We start from the raw sequence: 20,537 nt of genomic DNA, 5'->3' as shown, positions 1-20,537 counted from the left end.
TGGGGATATCAAAACCATCTCTTTGCCTCCAGACCTGACACAGGCCCAATATTTGCCTCTGATAAATTTTGGCTTTTCTGTTTTTCCATATTTTCTCCTGTAGGAAGCTGAGTTCTCACTCTCAAGTGATAGACTTGTTAAGACCCTTTGTCTGTGTTCTCCATAATTTGCTCAAGCCTGTCTTCCTTGGCATTTCGCGTGATTTTGTGCTTTCTCCCAGCACTTCTTTCTCCCTTCTATCTTCATTAGAAGTCAGCAATTTTTTTTTTCCTATAAAAGGCCAGATAGCAAGTATTTTAGGCATTGTGAGTCACCTGGTCTCTGTTGCGACTATTTAACTCTGCCACTGTTGTGGGAAGGCAGCCATAAATAATATTTAAATGAATGAGTGAGGGTGTGTTTCAAGTTTTATATATAAAACTTCATATGTAAGAACAGACAGCAGGACAGATTAGTCCTGTAGGCTACAGTTTGCTGACCCTTGATCTATGCGATTAAATCCCAGCCAGCTTTGTAATTTCCCCGTGTAGAACCTTAACAGCAACATTACCCATGACACCTGACATCTTAGAATATGGATGGTCCCAGCCCCTCTTCTTCTGTAGACAGCAATCCTAGACGTTACATGCCTTATAAGAGGAGACAGACAAGAACTTCTTACTCAAAGCATTTAACAAACTTAGTAACAATACAACAGACCAAGTCATCCAGGAGGCCTGTTCTCTTCTTCCTTTTCAGGACCAATGTGCTGAGTATCGGAAACAAATGAAAAATGGAAAACTCAGCTGTACTCGGGAGAAGGATCCTGTACGTGGCACAGATGGCAAATCATACAACAATAAGTGTACCATGTGTAAAGAGATACTGTAAGTACTTTTCTCAACCTGCATGTCTAAAAGACAGCCACGTATTCCTCCTGAGTTAATGGCTATTTCTCATTTGGCTAATAGCTCCTTTCATGAAAATGACCCTTTTTGTTAATTCTCAAATATTATCTCTTTCTCTTGCATCCCCTAAAGAACAATGAGCCCTAGCAAGGGCAGCTAATCAGTGGCTGATTCCTACTCTATTTTTTTTTACCTTGGGCTGCATTTGGTCTTTGTTGCTGTGCATGGGCTTTCTCTAGTTGTGGCGAGCGGGGGCTACTCTTCGTTGTGGTGCACCGATTTCTCAGTGAGGTGGCTTCTCTTGTTGCAGAGCACGGGCTCTAGGCTCACGGACTTCAGTACTTGCGGCACGTGGGCTTAGTAGTTGTGGCTCGCGGGCTCTAGAGCGCAGGCTCAGTAGTTGTGGTGCACGGTCTTAGTTGCTCCATGGCATGTGGGATCTTCCCGGAGCAGGGCTTGAACCCGTGTCCCCTGCATTGGCAGGTGGATTCTTAACCACTGCGCCACCAGGGAGGCCCCCTAATCTATTTGCTATCATAATCCTGTGAACTGTAAGTGTCATTGTGGTAGATAATTGCTCTTTAGAACACATCACGCCTAAATCCTAGGGAGGATTTGCTGTGGTCATTTGGAATAGTTAACCAGCATAGTTTAAGAGGGTTCTTGTCATATGTATGGGACACATTTATTGCATAATCCAGGGTTTGTTCCTTCTATTTATTTTCTTTTGGTGAATGGTACTGACTGGAGTGCTTAATGATCCAACTCAGCCACTCTTGATTTGTATTATTGGGGCAAGTAATATAACCACTATGGTAGTTTTTTAGGTGACCTTGATAGGTACTCATAGTTCTAAAATTTGATGCACATAGCACAGTGTTATTAATTATGGTATTTAATTGATATGCATTTAATAAGTACTTAATGCTTCTCCACACACATTTTGTTCCTCCTTGAAAAAAAAATCACATCTTGTGGTAATATAGGCCATGTGATAAAATCTAATTATTCCAAATGTTGCATTTTACAGATAAGAAAAACAGAATTTTTTTTTTTTTAAGTACAAGGTCTCATGGGGGAGTGACTTCAGAGGTGAAACTAGAATCCAGTTCTTCTGAATACCAGTCTAGTATTTATTCCACATTATAAAAATTCTTTAATAGAAGCAGAATGGGGCAGTGCTAGGGTTTTAGCATCAGATGGCGTTTTCAGCTCCATGTTCTTGGACAGGTTATTTCACTTCCCCAGGCTTCAATCTGCTCACATATATAGTGGGGGTGGGGTAACCATAATCATAGTGGCCACATAATGTTTCTTTTGAAAGTTAAATGAGAAGAACTAGGTAAAACTCTTAGCACAGTGCCTAGCACAAAGTAGGTGCACAGTAAATGTGAATGGTCACTATTAGCACTGTCAGTGTTCAGCAAATAACAGGTGTCACCATTAATAGCAATAAAATAATGACTAATATTATGATCTGTTACGCTATACTATGTTGCCCCTTTGCACACCTCATACTTTGTAGATACGATGAACGTCATTGAGATAGCTCTCCACATATGACTGTTTCTTTCTGCAGCACATATTAATAGTGGATAATTTTGTGAAGGGATAAATGATGATTCTCTGATGCAAACAAATATTAAGATAAAACTTTGCTGATATAACCCATGTCATCTATGTTATAAGATACTTACCTAGAGTATTTAACAAAATATTTAAGAACATAAATGAAATAATTTTACAGTCTTTGGAAGCCATTCATCGACAATAAATGGTTTTTGATTGCCTACTATATAATAGGCACTCTTCACGGACAGGTGCTCTTCAAGTGAACAAGACAAAATTCTTGCCATATGGAACTATAATATAACATAGGAAAGACAGATTATAAACAAAGAAGTAAAAAGCTACATAACAAGACCAGATGATGCTACCAAATATAAAATAGATAGCTAGTGGGAAGCTGTTGCATAAAACAGGGAGATCAATGCCATGATGGGTGATGACTTAGAGGGCTGGGATAGGGAGGGTGGGAGGGAGTCGCAGGAGGGAGGGGATATGGGGATCTATGTATAAATACAGCTGATTCACTTTGTTGTACAGCTAAAACTGGCAAAACAGTGTAAAGCAATTATATTCCAATAAAGAGCTAAAAAAAAAAAAAAAAAAACAGACCAGGTGATGATAAGAAAAATACAGTGGAGAAGGCAACAGAAAGGGATTGGAGCTGCTACTTTACGGTGTGCGAGGAAAGCCTGACAGGTGAGGGAGACCTGAAAAAGGGAGTGAAATGAGCCATCTGGCCATCTGAAGGAAAGAAGTTTCAGGCAGAGCAGGAGCCAGTGCAAAGTTCTGAAGATATATATGAAATTCACAAGCTCAAGAAAGAGAGAGGAGGTCATTATGTCTCAAAATTATTGTGTGGAAAATTGAAGAAATTAATTTGGAAAGATCATGTAAGGCTTTTTAGGCCAAGAGAAGGACATTGGATTTTATTCTATGTGTGATCAGAAGCTACTGCAGATTTTTGAGCAGGTCTGTGACTGTAAATTGAATTCCACTAGACTGAATTATTATAGGTGGTCTCCTTTTCCTAGTATTTGATTAAAATTTCTTCAGGATATATTTACTACCACTTCCCTATTTCTTACATATGAAAAGGGATCTCCCTAAAATACATACACACACATTCATGTTATTTACATTCATAAACGTTTCTCTTAAGCATAAAGCCAAATGAAACTTTGAAAGAGAAATACGTGTACTAGAGTTCTGCAGTATTTGGATCTTGGGCCAGTTGCATCAGAATCACCTGGCTTGCTTGTTAAAAATCAGGTACTGAATCCCAATGTAGATCTTGTCAGTAAAACTGTTGGGACTGACAGTGAAACTGATTTTAAAAATCTTATAGGTGATTCTTAATGTACATGAAAACTTAGGAACTACTGGCATAAATATTTTATCAGAAAGGTAAAAGATTAAAACAAAAAACCACGATCCTAAGGTGCTTCCTATATTACTTGTCGTCTGTCTTGGGCTCCAATGATATTATAATGAATTGAAATGATATTATGATAGATTGACCTACAAATCGAGGAACAAGAATGGTGAATTGGTAAGGAATCAAAACCACAAATTATGATAAAAAGATAAAAGAACTGTGGAAGCTGAACTTGGAGACCTGAAACTTGCCTTTAAATATCTGAAGGCTTGCTATCAGGAAGAGGTAATGGATTCAGCAAACTTGTTCTGTGTTTTCCTGAGAATGTGAAGTAATACTAAAGGATGAAAGCTATAGGGAGATTAACTTGGATACAAATAAAGGAGACTCTGAGATTAACTTGAATTGATCTACCTAGAATATCTACCTTGTAACGAGGGAGCTTCTTAATAACCGAGGTGACTGTCCATTTCTGAGAGGTGTAGAGAGATTCTCTGTGAAGGAGGTAGTTTAGGATACATAAACTCTAAGGTGCCTTCCAGATCTGAGTATGTGTTTGCAAGATGACTATTGACTGTTTCCTTTTCCAGGCAAAGAGAAGCAGAGGAAAACAAAAAGCTTTCTGGCTACAGATCAAATGGGACTGAATCAGCATCAGGACAGGTGAATCATTAACTAGGTTTTGGCAAGAATGGTCTTTCTGTAAGTCATTACTTGACTATCAAAAATGTGGATAGAGGGTGTCAAGGTTGCCAGTCAAGATCTTGCCCTTAGAAGATCAGAAGTCATCATTAATGTGACTATCACTGATAATTTGTTCAGTGTAGAAATTTAACACCGAATGGAAATCTTTCAGTCTAACACTTTACAAAACAGCTTTAGAAATAGTAGTTTATTTAATTGTCTCAATAGCCTGGTCAACCAAGTTTTTTTCAACCTCATTTTATAGATGAGGAAAATGAGGTTCAGCTGCTGTAACAAATTACTCCCAACAGTGGCTAAAACAACCCAAATTCATCATCATACATTTCTGGAGTTTGAAAGTCCTAAATGAGTCTCACCTGTGTTACAGCTAAGGTGTCAGTAGGACTGCTTTTCTCTGTGGAGGCTCTGGGGAGGCTCTATTTCTTAGCCTTTTTTTTTTTTTTAACTTCTAGAAGTGCCTGCATTCCGTGGCTTGTGGCCATCTTTAAAATCAGCAGAGGCCAGTTGAGTTTTTTCTTTTTTTTATGCTGCATTATTATGACACTGATTCTCCTGTCTTCCTGTTTCACTCAACAAGAATCTTTGTGACTATGTTGGGCCCACCCAGATAATCCAGGATCATCTCTCCATTCTAAGCTCACCCGAATTCCATCCTTGCCATGTAAAGCTACATATCTGCAGGTTCCAGGAATTATAACTTGGACACCTTTGTGGTCCATTATAGAGCCTTCCACAGCAAGGTTAAGTGGCTGCCCAACTCCTGAGTCAAAATCTTCCAATTTTCAAGCTCAGTCAAATACTGTGTGAAAATAGACATTTCCAATATAATCTTTCCTTCTTTTCAGGATGTATGCAATGAGTTTAGAAGTCAAATGAAAAATGGACAACTTATTTGCACCCGAGAAAGTGACCCTGTCCAGGGTCCAGATGGCAAGACACATGGCAACAAGTGTACTATGTGTAAGGAAAAACTGTGAGTATTTTTCAAAAATGGGCCTTTAATTGTGAGTCTTAAAGGAAATAATCATTTCTCATCAGTTTGAGAAAATGACAATTATTTTTAAACATTTCTTCTCATGTTTTTCTTCAAGGGAAAGGGAAGCAGCTGAAAGAAAAAACAAAGAGGAGGACTACACGAGAAACACAAATGAAAAGAACAATGGAAAAGAGGTAATATATGTTAGACATGCTTATATTTAAATTTGGATGGTTGGTTACAAGATTGATTCATTCAACAAACACTTATGGAAGGCCTACTCTGTCCCAGTTGTGGATATAATGATAAACAAGAAAGACATGGCCAGAACTTCAGAGAAACAGCATGAAATTCAATGCCCTAAGAGCAACTCTGATGCAATTACCACACATTTGTAGGAACACTGTCATATTGTTCTTATTATCAAGTGGATTTTTTTTTCTGAAAACAGTTAAGCAAATAGATGCCAGAATGACAAAAAAGAAAAAAGTGTCAAAAGCTTGGCGCTCCAGATGATTTTTCACTTGGTATTCTAGTGCCATCTTGTGTTAAATTTGGGGTTTTAAAAACAAGGTTCAATGCTTTACAACACCAGCACGTAGAATATGACATAGCACAATCCCTTCTAATCCATCTATGGACTTCAATTAGAAAAGTGAAATAGTGAAATTTCCCCAGGAAAGCTTTCCCATTAATGAGGCAACTTTTCATTAGTTCTGTACTGACTAAACAAAATGAAACATTAATAGCAATGTGCATCTTTGAAAAATATGTTGGGAAAATCTGTTATGCATTTTGGGAGATGAATGGCTTTGAGAAAAGACTATTGTACAACTTCAAATGATCTCTACTGGACATCTATTCTAGTTCTAATATTGATCATTTTTTTTTCAAGTTTTAAAATATCTATTTTAGGAATTTCAAACAAGAAGAAAATCTGTATATGTATAGAAAATATCAAGAAATTTTTTGTAAATGTGGTAAAAAGAAAGCTCTGGTCTTATCTACATATGCAAAGTAAAATAAGCTTTACAAAGCACATATGCCATCATATTTAAACCTGCCCCAAATCTAGGCAGTAGGTGGTACTGTTCCAATTTTACAGTTGAGAAAAACTCAGAGTTAACTACACACAGATAACCAATAGAAGAGCTAGAGATTTGCATCCAAAGAGCACACGTTGCAACAGAGGCAGATTGGTGCTATCATAAACATAGACGTATGTGGTATTTTGGGCACCTGAAAGAGGAAAAAATTTCTAGTAAGTTTTAAAAATGATGGCTATGAGACATTTAATGTTGATCAGGTATTCAGTTCCAGAGAATTGTTAAAATGCTACAGATAAAAGTAGGTCTGGAGTTATTCATGGGTACCACAATTTAAAGTAAGAAGGATAATTTCAATCTAGGTAACTGGCAGTATTTTTTAAGGTAATCTTCCCATATCTCTACTATGGCTCTTTGGGCTTAAAAAAAGTCTAAGACAAACTGTCCAAAAATTTCAGCAGAGGTCAAATCCTGTGGGCTCAGTTCCATTGCCTGCTTTTTAAGGTTCTTATTTTTTAATGAGTTAAAAAGGCGGTTCCATGTTCTTATAGATGTGTAGGAGTCTTATTCTCTGTCATGTAAAGGCAAAGAAGGCAAGAAGTATAGCCTGGTTGTTAGCAGGTTTCTGACCACAGTTTTAACATTGATTTTCATTACTTATTCTCTCTGAGCCTTATTTTTCTCATCTGTAAAATGGGCATAATGAGTGTTTATCTTACAGGTTTTTTAATGACCACCAAAGGAAATCCATTAGAGCACACAACTAAGTGCCTGAAATATAATACAGATTTGATGAAACAATTTAAAAAATTTTTTTGTTCTGATGAATAAAGCTAAAACTTTACATGTTTATATGTCTTGCCAGAGAGCATCTTTCATTTCATTCCAGGGCTTTTTATGTGTGGAGTGATGAGCTGAGGTGCAGAGAGACAGGTTTAGGATTCAGCTTAATGAATACTGTATAAAAATGGCCTTAGGTGGCAGTGAAATTCCACTGGGGCAGACAATTATTTGAGAGGGATGTTATGGAGAGGATTCAAACTTCTTAAGCAGATATTGAATACAGTGCCTTTAAAACACATTCCATCTCCAAAGTTTTCTCTAGATTTTTATTTTCCTCCTCAAGTGTTACTTTACATATAACCAACCAATCATGTTTCAGTTTTAAAGATCAGACTATTGTAGTAACATCTTTTTTCCCCTTTGTTCCTGTTGGCAGGATCTGTGTCGTGAATTCCAGAACATGGTGAGAAACGGAAAGCTTATCTGCACCAGAGAAAATGACCCTGTTCGAGGTCCTTATGGCAAGATGCACGTCAACAAGTGTGCTATGTGTCAGAGCCTCTTGTAAGTGAAGAAGTTTATGGATCAGTTTGACATGTTGTGCCTGTTCGCCAGAAAATAGTTCCTCTTAATTTAAAACTTAAGGTGCTTGGCATCACACATTAAAAACATAGTAATAGCTCCTCATTTTAGAAAAGTCAGTTTCCAAAGCACTTTCATAAGGAATTTTTATTTTGATTGTTATGAGCAGCATAATCATACCTGGAGCACCAGGGATAGAAGAATACCCTGTTGTATCATGCCAACATCATTGACCTTCAAGGAGGAAGCATATCAGATAAGTTACATGGGACAGGCCAGTTCACTTTGCAGAGCCTCAGTTCCTCCTGTGTTTAACAGAATAATAACTACACAGTATAGTTTTCATAGGGATTCAAGGAAATAGTATTTTTTAAATGTTTATAAACTTTAAAGCATGATAACTGTGTAAACAACAGTCAATACAGAAGAGTTTCATTATAACTCAATAAGAAAATAAAAAGGAGAAATGAAGTAACTCTCTATATGAGAGTCATAAATACATCCTATTAAGGAAAAAAAGTAATGGCCTTTTAGATTTATATCATCTGGATAACAGTATAGTAACTGGATTTATGAAAGTTGATAGCATTGTCACCAATGTATTATGAAAATTCCAATGATCAGAACTCTTTAAAAAGTATCTTAGATATTTTTTAGATATGAGAAAAGAGTGTTAGATAGTCTAATGTTTAGAATTGGAGAAATACTTGGTTAAAAAATTCAATAATAACTCTGGAAAACTACCTTATCCTTTTTTTCTTTTTTAATTCTGCAGTGAGCGAGAAGCTAGTGAAAGAAAACAGAATAAAGAAGAAAAATTAAGTCACGTAAAGGTTATTTCTTAAAAGATACAAAGATAACTACTTTAATTTTCATTCTTAGTTTCTTGCCTTCTCCTCAACTTTTTGGATAATAAAGTTGCTAATCTTCTGCTTTAAAGAAAATTGATTTTGCCAATATTGTCACTTTGGGTTATAATAAGATTTATCTTCTGGCTTTGAGGTTTAATGTTTTTCTCAATTTTATAGAGAATTCTCCTGCAGTGTGTGTCAATTATTGCCTAGTCTCTCCTGTTTGGGAGAAATGTGGATTGGAAAATAGTGGGTAAAATTCTTTACCACCTCAACTGCATGCTTATGTCTGACACTTTAAATGTGAAATGAGGCCTCATGTTGCTTGTGGACATTGATTTTAACAATTCAGGTAAAATAAACTAGTCTCAAAGCCTCCTCTTTAGTGTCTCTCCTTGTTGTCTTTTCCCTGTTTTCTCCAGATGGTTTTCTGAGCAACAATGAATCAATAGTGAGCATGCATGATGCTTCCTTTTCTATTTGCTTTTCAAGATCACAAAGAAGACATCTTCAGTCAGTCCTTTAACAGTGATAATCACATTTGTAGACTCAGATTCCTGTGTGATTGTCCTTTGGTCAAGAGTATATCTCATGTGGAAAAGGCAGGGAAGGAAGGATTGATGGAAAGGGCAAGGGAGACAAGGAGGTCTCTCAAGTGTCATTTTGTGTTTCCCTACATTTCCAGGACCAGTGCAGAGAGGTTTGGAAGGAAGTGGAGGGTGGAAAGTTTAGACAGTCTGGGCATATCTTGGCCTCCATTGCCAGGATAAGTGCAGTGAGTCTCATACCAGAGCCAAGAGAGGACTTCCTAAAACCAAGTTTGAGAAAACCACCAAGCCAAGAAGGGAAAAAGCCATGCCCACGTCCCCTTTCTCATTTTCCAGGATGAGTGCAGGAACTTTCGGGAGTATGTGAGGAATGACGAGCTCATGTGCACTCGAGAGTATGACCCTGTGCGTGATGCTGATGGGAAGTTATATAAAAACAAGTGCTACATGTGCAGAACTATCTTGTGAGTAAGAGGATCCTGTGACTACTTCAGCTAGTAGGGGCACTGCATTTTTAGAGACTGTTGATTAAATACACGTGTGCTCATGTATTCACGCGAGCCTTAAACCAAGTTTTTAGATGAAAGGCTCTTAAGGTTGAGAAAACCTGGTACGAGAGAAAGAACACTCCGGCTTGAAGATAGGAAATCCAGACGTAAGTTCTAACCATGATATTTACTAGCTGTGTCACTTAAAAAATGTTTTTCAACTCTCGGGATCATAGTTACAAGAAATTATTCCAAATATTTGTTCTACAACTAGATCAGACTCAACAGAGAAGTCTTACACACACACACACACACACACACACACACACACATTTTTGTACCTCACAATATATTAAGTCACAATCTCCAAGGCTAAGGAATTTGTTTTTTAGAAAGGGTTTCTAGGTTATTCTGATAAACAACCATATTTGAGGACCAATGGACATAACAGATGATGATAATGGTGATGATGATGGTTGTGAAAAAAACAGTATGAACACAATAATAATAATCAGCATTTTTTTTAGCTCCTCATAGTATGTTCCTTGAGGAAGGAATTACCAACACTATCCTCTTTTCTTATTTTAGGAAATCTAAGTTCAAGGAATTTAAAAACCTTATCCAAGGTCACACACCTATTAAGTGATGGGAGTGCTAAACTAGCTCCCAGCTGTGTATTTTTCTTAACATGTCACCCTGGTCACTCTCTCATTCAATGTTCTGTGGTTCCATCATATTTTATTAGAAATGTTTAACTTCCCACTGGAAGTTATAGGAGCTAGTCTTTGTGGATGTAAATTTAAAATACTTTTGTCTTCCTCTCTAGTCAAAAAGAAGTTTTGGAAAGGAAAAGAATTCAAGAAAAGCCATCTCACCTTAGATCTTCTGAAGAGGAAGACAGCCCAAAGTCTTCCATTTCTTCTCTGGTAAGAATTACTATTTCTAAAAAGTTACTCATTAACTTAATTCGCTTTATTTTGGGAGGCCTGTTGCCATTTGCCCTCCATAAACCTCATTTCATGTAAAGGTCTAGGAAAGACTGATTCAGTTACAGCCTCAAGTCCCTTCAAGGATTAAATGGAATTCATGCTTAGTAAAGAGTTCTGAGTTACTCACTGGTGCATTATTCTGTGCTCTTTGAGATTATTAGCCCTACTTCAAGTGAATTAAATACATTTTTGAAATTTTCAACAGTGGGTATATAATGAATGTGACTTCTGGCACATGCAGTCAAATAAGTAGCTAGCAGCCTCAGTTCTCTAATTTCAGCAGACCAGAAAGGCTCCTTACCCAACTTCCTCCAAACCAAGTCCTCTTCCCAATAGCCTGGAATGCTGTGCTGAACATATTTATATTTATTATACACTTATACACTTATAAGTGTAAAATGACATATTTATATTTACATTGAGCCTAATGGAATTGCTTTTTTAGAGCTTTGTCAAGGTCAGGAGTAGAAAGAAGAACATATCAGAGCATGAAGTATATTCATTCACAAAGTGCGAACTCAAATTGGGTCCTAGAAGGGAGACTTTAGCACCTAGTCTGATGACCCAAAAAAGAATAAAGAAAGGTATCAAATATGAATTTTATCTAATTATTTTCCCAAATCAAGTAGAATAATAGATGAAATACACTAGCAAAATACATACTAACTACATATTTCTAGTAAATTAGGTGCTATACTAGGGATACCTAAGCATGGAGAAGAGCTATTCATAAAATCTGCTATTTCCCCCCAGCTTTACTGAGCTATGGTTGACATGTAACATTATGTAAATTTGTGTACAACACATTGATAAGACTTACAGATTGTAAAATGATTACCATTGTAGTGTTAACTAGCATCTCCATCACCTCACATAATTATAATTTGTTTCTGTGGTGAGAATATTTAAGATCTACTCACCAACTCTGAGTATATCACACAGTGTTATTAACTATAATCACCATACCACATATTAGAGCCCCAGAACTTATCGTCTTTTAACTAAAAGCTTGTACCCTTTGACCAATGTCTCCTCATTTCTCCAATCCCATCCTCTGGTAACGACCCTTCTATTCTCTGTTTCTATGAGTTTGGCTTTTTTAGATTCCACATGTAAGTGATATCGTACAGTATTCGTCCTTCTTTGTCTGACTTATTTAACTTAGCATCATGCCCTCAGGATTCATCAAAGTTGTCACTAATGGATTTCCTTCCTTCTCGTGGCTGAATAATATTCCATTGTGTGTGTGTGTGTGTGTGTGTGTGTGTGTGTGTATCTTGGCTACTGTGAATAATAAAATCTGGTTTTTTTGAAATTTTTATTGGACTAAAGTTGATTTACAATGTTGTATTAGTTTCAGGTGTACAGCAAAGTGAATCAGTTACACACATACATATATCCACTCTTTTTGTTTTTAGATTCTTTTTCCATATAGGCAATTAGAGTACTGCATAGAGTTCCCTATGCTACATAGCAGGTTATTTTATATATAGTAGTTATCTACTTTATATATAGTAGTGTGTATATGTCAATCCCAATCTCTCAATTTATCAGTCCCCAAATCTGTTATTTAAAAAAAAACATTTTACTGAAGTATAATAGTCATATAGAAAACGTGCACATAAGTGTACAGCTAAATGAAATATTACAAAGTGATCACATCTGTGATATTAACACCTAGATCAAGAAATAAGGTATCACCAGAAACCCCACCATGCTTCCTCCTGTATAACCTGGTTTTGAGCTGAGCTTTCTCTTGCGGAAGAGAACAACATTCATTATTCATTTTGTCATTTATTTAGCCATCATTTATGCATTCTACAAATAATTATTGAGCACCTACTATTTTCCCAGTATTACTATGAGTATGAGAACAATAGCCATAAACAAAACAGATAGAACTCTCTACACTTATGGAGTTTATACTGGAAGAACACAGATCATAGATGATGTGAATAAATAAAATGTTATAGCAAGGGGGAAATAAAGTAGAAAAATGCTATAGTAAATGCTGGGATACAATTTTAAGTAGCTTGTACAGGAAAGAGCTTTCTGAGAAGGTAACATTTGCAACTCCTAAAGGGATTAATTCGATACATGTAAGTGAGGGGAGAACATTCCAAGAAGAGGAACAGCAAAGCCTTGAGGCATGGATCAAAGTAGAGCAAGGAGCCCAGTACAGTTGACACAGACTGACCTCAGAGAGAGTTATAAAGGAGGAAGTCATTAAAGTGACAGGAAGCCATGTAATGAAGGATTTTGTAATCATTTTAAAGATGTCAGCTGTTAAGTTTCTGAAAAGAGGAGTGACCTGATCTGCTTTATGTTTTAAAAGAAGAATTCTGCCTGCTGAATTGAAAATACACTGCAGGAGGGCAAGAGCAAAAGCTACAGTTAGTTAGCAGCAGTAGTAATCCACAGAGGCTATAGTCGTGAGAGGTGGTTGAATCCTAGGTCTATTTTGAGGTGAATTTGTTCAGAGTTGATGTGCTATGTAAGAAAAGAGAAGCATAATTCTGTCTTTGTTGCTTCTTTATAATCCTTTATTTTAGTAGTTTTCAACCTTGGAGCAGCAGATACCTGAAAAATACTAAGGATATACCTGCTTCAGTCCTACCTTTGCCAGTGACTCATAGAATGTGCTTGTCTTAACTCTCCCTGAGTATCTCTACTGATATGGAACTCACCACAATCTAAAACAGTCCCTTTAGATGTTTGAATTATTTAACAAAACAAATTAGAAAATACTTCTTTAATACCTCTGAAATAATTATCAACAGATATACTACTATTAAATTTTCCATTTCTTCTCCGTGTCTGTTTCATCAGAAAGTGGTTTTCAAGGAATTTGTTAATTCCAAGTTGTTAAATTTATTGGCATACAGATATTCATAACATTTCCAATTATCCTTTTAATATCTATATTTATATAGTGCACCACTTTTTATTTTTAATATTGGTAATATGTGTTTCTTGCCTTTTGTCAATTTTGCATAGTTTATCAATTTATTAATCTTTTCAAACAACGAACATTTGGCTTTGTTCTGTTTTCTATTTCGTAAATTTCTTTTCTTTATTATTTGTTTTCTTCTATTTTCTTTGAGCTTAACTTGCTTATTTTTTGCCAGTTTCTTGAGATGGAGGTTTATTGATTTTAAAACTTTTTCTATTTATGTATTTACTTAAAACTTTCCTGCAAATCACTGCATTAGCTGCTGAGATTTGATGTTTGGTATTTTCATTATCATTCAGTTCAAAACATTTCTACATTCCATTATGATTACTTTAGAGTCACGAGTTCTTCAGAAGTGTGTTGCTTAATTTCTAAATACTGAGGAATTTTATAGCTATCATATTTATTACTATTATTATTCCACTATGATCCTAAAACTTACATTTTATGACTTCAATTTTGAAATTTATCAACATTGGCTTAATGGTCCAGAATGTGGTCTATTTCGGCAACAATTTCATGTCCATTTGAAAGGAATGCATGGTCTGCAGTTGTTGGATATAGAGGACTATAAATATCATTTAGGTCAAGCTGGTTAATTTTGGTTTTCAACTATTATATATGTTGATTTTTTTGTCTCTGGTATCAATTATAAAAAAGAAGTATGTTAATATTTCCATTTATGTTTTCAAATTTGCCTATTTCTCCTTTCAGTCAGTCAATTTTTGCCTCACGTATTTTGAAACTATACTTTAGGTACATAAATGTTTGGCATGGTTAATTACTGAGTCTGTATTATTGTATAATTAGAAATCCTCTTCTTTATCTCTGCTATTACTTCTTGTCCTAAATTCTACTTTGTGTGATATTAATATAGATATACCACCTTTTGTATGATGAGTGTTTGCATATATATATTTCCTATCCTTTTATTTTCAACCTATTGATTGAAATATAAAGATATAGTTACTTTAAGGTGAGTTATTTTTGTTTCTACAGTCTGATAATCTCTGTTCTTTAACTGGAGTACTTGGTCCTTTTAATATTTAATGTAATTATTGACACCATTGAATTTAAGTCTTTTATAATCCTAGTTTTAAAATTTCTCTCTGTTTTTTCCCCTTTGGTCCTACTTTTTTTAAGATTAATAAAGTTATTATTATCATCACCATCATCATTATTAAACTCACACTTCCAAAAGACTACCAAGCACAAATATGTTTCTTCTTCTACATGAAAAATCTATGTATTTTTTACCTTGGGAAGCATACTGACAGCTGACATATACTGAGCACTTAGTATGTGCCAAACACTGTGTTATGTATGCATTATCTGATTTGATTCCCTAAAACAACAGTATGAGGCAAGAGTTATATTATTCATGTTTTTCAGATGAGAAACCATGGTTTAGAGAAGTCAGGCAAATCACTCCTCTAGCTAGTGGCAGAGAGGGGGCTCAAAAATCCATGCGGTTATCTAGCATTTACCTCTGAGTCTTTCCCTTCTAGATTGTATATAACCAGTGTCTTCATTTAAGAAAAAAAAGGATATTATTTCTCACATGGTAGTTTTCCTCCTATGGGCATACCTCTGTTTATCTGTGCTCAGTATCATGTAGGATTTCTGCTTCTTACTACTTTGTTCTTCCTTGTATCTTGGCTTAGCTACTTATCTACCCTAATAAAAAGAAGCCAAGTCCAGGAGGTTAAATCTACCTAACAATGGTGTGAAACGAATATGTGAGTTTGTATAACTTATGTTACGGTTCCTTTACTAACCATTTATTCATAAATTGTTAAAGAAACCCAGAGGTTTTCCCCAAGCCCATATCTCTTGAAAGCCATTGAGCAAATCTGCTTTATGCTTTGCTTATCCAGAACTCTGAGATGTGCAAACACTACCGAGTATTGCCCAGGATGGGTTACCTTTGTCCAAAGGATATACACCCTGTCTGTGGTGATGATGGCCAGACATACAACAACCCCTGCATGCTCTGTCATGAAAATCTGTAAGTATACAAGTCCAACGAGTCCATCTTCCAGTGCAGAGGTTCTTGACAACAGTGTTGACCCACAGTAGTGTGCTGATATGAATGTGAGGTGTGTTGCAACCAATTTACTAATCAGAGCAGTTAAAAATTCAAATGTTGTGAATGATCTTATTCATTCATAAAATAGAGAAGATCAAAGGTTATCCCTTTAAGAAAATTGTTCATATACTTTACTGAGTGGAAGAGAAAGGAAAAAGTGGTGGGTTTACAATAAGTAGAGAAAATCTAAGCCCATGGTCACTCATGGGAGCGTGAACATCATCTATCCTTTGTGTAAAGAGAAAAAAGTTGGGAATCACTGTGATACAGAGTCAGCTCAGCCTCTAATCTCTAATGGCCTTATGACTACCTGATAGTCACAGATTTCCCACCCTCTGCAAGTCTTCTTGGAGCAGGAAGTGCTATCATGGAGAAGAAAGCACACTGGGGCAAACAGCAGACCTATTCTCAGATTTATTATAATCTGAATATCTGCGGGCATATTATCTCATCATTCTGAGATTCATTTCTTTCACTGGAAAACTTGAGATAGTTTTCTGAGCCAGCTGACTTCACAGGATTATTGAGAAGAATTGCTATTTTTGTTTTAGTTCAATACAAGGAATTTGTTTTAATATTGTAATTATTGGTTATAGATTTGTTGTTGCTTTTCTGCTCAAATGCTATTTACTCTCACCTCTACTCACATTCTTCACCTGTTCTCAGCCTTCATTTGACTGGCTTTAAATAAGGGCATGGTGGCAAATCTTGACTCTTCTACCCCACCCTTCCTCAGACTTACACTGCAGACCGCATATGTTCATTCTATCTTTCTTAGAACACTATAAGCAAGGCCCAGAATGTGAGGATTGGCCTGATAACCTGCTTTTCAATCCCAGGAAAATATCTGAACTTACATTTATTTCCTTTTAAATCAAATAACTCATGAAAGCAGGAGCCATTATGCAGTTCATATACATAGACTAAAATCTGAATATGAGGGCTTTATGTGTTATACCTGTAAGTAAGGCACTTTCATAGCCACAGTTTCACTGAATCCTCACTACAGAGTAGTATCATTGTCATTGTACAGAAGGTTAATTTGAGGCTCAGAGAGTCCAGGTAATTTGTTTAGAATGACAAAGCTAGGAAGTAGATCAGACTGGGTTTTAACCTTATTTATTTGGGTCTAAATACAGTTTTCTTTTCTCTCTACTATTCAACTGTTATATCCAAGGCAGTAGTTCCTTAAACATTTGGGGATCAAAGATTCCTTTGATAATATGGAGAAAGTTACCTCTTTCCACAAAGGAAAAGAAAATGATGAAACATTAAAAATGTGTATGCATAATATCTGTGGGCACATAAATCTCTTGAGATACATCCATGGATCTTACAAAGTTTTAATAATTAAGGAATTTTAATTCTTAAATGTTTAAGGAATGAGTAAAACCATTCATGAATCTATTACTATATTTGCCTTATTTTCACCCCAGAAATCCTTCAACTTCTCTTTATTGTAAATGTCAGGCCCTAAATTATCCGTCCAATGCTCTTCAAGCATTCCATTAACTGTATAAACCCATAATAAGTTATACTTTACTCAAGGGAACTTTAGAAATTACAGAAGTGTCCATAATAAAAATATTGATAAAGGATACCTCAAGATGGATTGTTTAGCTAAAGAACTGGGAGATTATATTATGAAGAGAAGACTCAGGCTATCCCAGGCAAGATGGAACTTATTGGTTTCTGTGGTCTTAGAGGAAGCTATGGGGAAGCAATTTCAACTTGTGCAATGTTCAAAGACAAAATGGACTGTCCTGATAGATTTTGAGTTTCCTATTACCAAAGCAAACAAGTAGATATTTGCTATATAATATTTATATTAATATTATATTTATATTTATATTAATGTTTGCTATATAATATTTCTAGTGAGAAAGGCATTAATATTCATATGTTTTAAGATTCTTTCCAACTATTGATATAAACTTCACTCTATGATCATAAATTGTTATATTTTATAATATATATAGAATTTATATATATTTATACAGAATATATTTTATAAAATATATTCTATTTTGTAATCTCCAAGTTACATTATAGGTATCCAATAAAGTCAAACTTCTCTCTGGGATCCAGTTTTCCCATCTATAAAATAATGGCTTTTGCGCTAGATGATCTCAAGTTTATTTCCAACATTCAACAATTCCATGAGTGCACAGCATATAGGAGAATTAAATGTGATGAAATAGATCCAGGCCTGGAGCACAAATCTGGAGCTAAATCAGAATAGAGAGAGTAAACCTGAATGATGCCTAATGGAAAATAGCTGAATGCAGATCCCAGCCCCTACCCCTAATTTCAGTTCTGGTTTGATGCCCAAAGGTCACTCATATTGATCCTTGGTTGTGTTTTTTGTTTTTCATTATAAGTGTGAGTTTTCCCATCTTTGAAACTTCCTGTTCTGTTTTAGAATACGCCAAACTAATATATACATACGCAGTGAAGGAAGGTGTGAGGAGAACAATATCCCTGAAACAACTCTCAGTGTGCCAGCATCTGTAAGTACACCCTCGTTCAAGATTACAGTGTTAAAACCAGGTGGTTCTGCTTCTGTTCTCTTGTACTGAATGATGGACATTTCTCTGGCCGGGAAAATGATCCCAGGTCAGGTAACCCCAGAATTGGTCACATCTTCACTGTGAAGATAATTAAGTAATTACTGAAATATGTGGGAATAAAAATATAGTAGTTAACATTTTTAAATGTTTATAGTTTACTGGAATTATTAACAGACTTTATGAGCAATGTGCACAATGTAACTAACCCTTCTGCAGAGCAGGTTTTATTTTCAGTGATCTACAACACAAAGACAAGACAGAGACAAAGCGAGGTCAGAGAGTGACAGCAGTGGACTTAAACCTTATATCCTGTATCAATACTTTGCATTAAGCTGTTTCCCAACATGAAAAGTTGACCTTTTCATTTAAATCGCTACAAAGATGTTTCAACACACATTATAGTAATCTCACCTTATCTGAGGTTTTGTTTTCCATGGTTCTAGTTACCCAAGGCCCAAAAATACTAAATGGAAAACTCCAAAAATAAACAATTCATGAGTTTTAAATTGTGTGCTATTCTGAGCAGCATGATGAAATCCTGACCATCCTGCTGCATCTCACCCAGGAGGTAAATCTTCCCTGTGTACAGCATATCCCACCTCTTAGTCACTTAGTAGCCACCTAGGTTATCAGATCAACTGTTGTGATATCAGAGTCTTTTATTCAAATAACCCTTATTTTACTGAATATTGCCCCCAGAGTGCAAGAGTAGTGATACTGGCAATTCGTATATGCCAAAGAGAAGCCAAAAAGTTCTTCTACGTGCAAAGTGAAAGTGAAAGTGCTCGACTTAAGGAAAGAAAAAAAATTGTAAGCTGAGGTTGCTCAGATCTTTGGTAACAATGAATCTTCTATCCATGAAATTGTGAAGAAGGAAAAAGAAATTTATGCTAGTTTTGCTGCTCCAAACTGCAAAAGTTACAGCCACATTGTGTGATAAGTGCTTAGTTAAGATGAAAAAGGCATTAGATGTATGGGTGGAAGACACGCACAGAAAATGTGTTCTGACAGGCAGCAAGGTGTTGGGCCAAAAAAAAGCATCAAGCCCATACCAAGACTTCAGCAAGGCATCCCCTGAAATTAGTGACACCAAGCCATTACTGCAAGTAAAATTTGGTTACACAGATTCAGGAATAGATTTGGACTGAAAAATATAAAAATTACTGCAGTGGCTGCGTCTGCCAGTGAGGAAGCTGCTGCCACATTTCCGGCAATTGAAAAGGTTGATTAAAGAGAAAGGATATCATCCAAAGCGAGTCTTCAATTACAACGAGACTCCTCTGAAAGAAGATACCCAATAGAACCTGCATTCATAAAACTGCAAAGGAGGCACCAAGGCATAAAACATGGAAGGACAGATTAACTCTGGTACTACATGGTAATGCCATAGAGCATATGATTAAGCCAGACACAGTGTATAGAGCGAAGAGCCCACTTGCTCTCAAAACCAAAAATTATCTGCCTGTGTTCTGATACCATAATCAAAAGGCATGGGTGACAGCCATCTTGTATATGGAATGGTACCACCAATGCTTCATCCCAGGAATGAAAAAAATACTTGGAAGAGGAAGGCTTGGAATTTAAAGTCCTACCAATACTACACAATGCACCTGTCCATCCTGAATCTATCTGCTACGAAAATGAAAATGTCAAGTTGTATTTTTGCCTCTAAATACAACCTCATGACTTCAGCCCCTTGACCAGGGCATCATTCAATTTGTCAATGTCAGATACACCTGCCTGGTATTTGATTACATTTGATCAGCAATTGATGCAGACCCTAATCTGGACAAAATGCACTGCTGGAACTCATTCCCTATTGCTGACACAATAACATTCCTCAAAGCTGCAATGGATAAATTAGAACCAGAAACTGTAAATGCCTGCTGGAAAAGTTTATTTTTTATTTTTTATTTTTTATTTTTTGGGGGGTACACCAAGTTCAATCATCTGTTTTTTCACACATATCCCCGTATTCCCTCCCTCCCTTGACTGCCCCCCCACCCTCCCTCGAGTCCCCCCCACCCTCCCCGCCCCAGTCCTCTAAGGCATCTTCCATCCTCGAGTTGAACTCCCTTTGTTATACAACAACTTCCCACTGGCTATCTATTTTACAGTTGGTAGTA

General features: G+C 36.2%; 1 protein-coding gene across 3 annotated transcripts in view; it reads left to right on the top strand.

The window, feature by feature from the left end:
• SPINK5 (serine peptidase inhibitor Kazal type 5) overlaps positions 1-20,537 on the top strand; it is a 71,571-nt gene that overhangs the window by 47,237 nt on the left and 3,797 nt on the right. For 2 of the 3 annotated variants that reach the window (XM_057731777.1, XM_057731768.1), the window contains 10 exons: positions 739-866; positions 4,422-4,494; positions 5,382-5,509; positions 5,628-5,706; positions 7,778-7,905; positions 8,699-8,756; positions 9,659-9,786; positions 10,637-10,736; positions 15,630-15,760; positions 18,264-18,351. In XM_057731777.1, coding sequence (XP_057587760.1) covers positions 739-866; positions 4,422-4,494; positions 5,382-5,509; positions 5,628-5,706; positions 7,778-7,905; positions 8,699-8,756; positions 9,659-9,786; positions 10,637-10,736; positions 15,630-15,760; positions 18,264-18,351 — 1,041 coding nt within the window. Of the gene's footprint in view, positions 1-738; positions 867-4,421; positions 4,495-5,381; positions 5,510-5,627; positions 5,707-7,777; positions 7,906-8,698; positions 8,757-9,459; positions 9,550-9,658; positions 9,787-10,636; positions 10,737-15,629; positions 15,761-18,263; positions 18,352-20,537 lie in introns of all 3 variants that reach the window. The other variant, XM_057731787.1, reaches the window with a different exon arrangement.

Source organism: Hippopotamus amphibius, chromosome 1, assembly GCF_030028045.1.
Source record: "Hippopotamus amphibius kiboko isolate mHipAmp2 chromosome 1, mHipAmp2.hap2, whole genome shotgun sequence".
Classification (NCBI taxonomy): domain Eukaryota; kingdom Metazoa; phylum Chordata; class Mammalia; order Artiodactyla; family Hippopotamidae; genus Hippopotamus; species Hippopotamus amphibius.
This window is presented reverse-complemented; position numbering and strand designations above follow the sequence as displayed.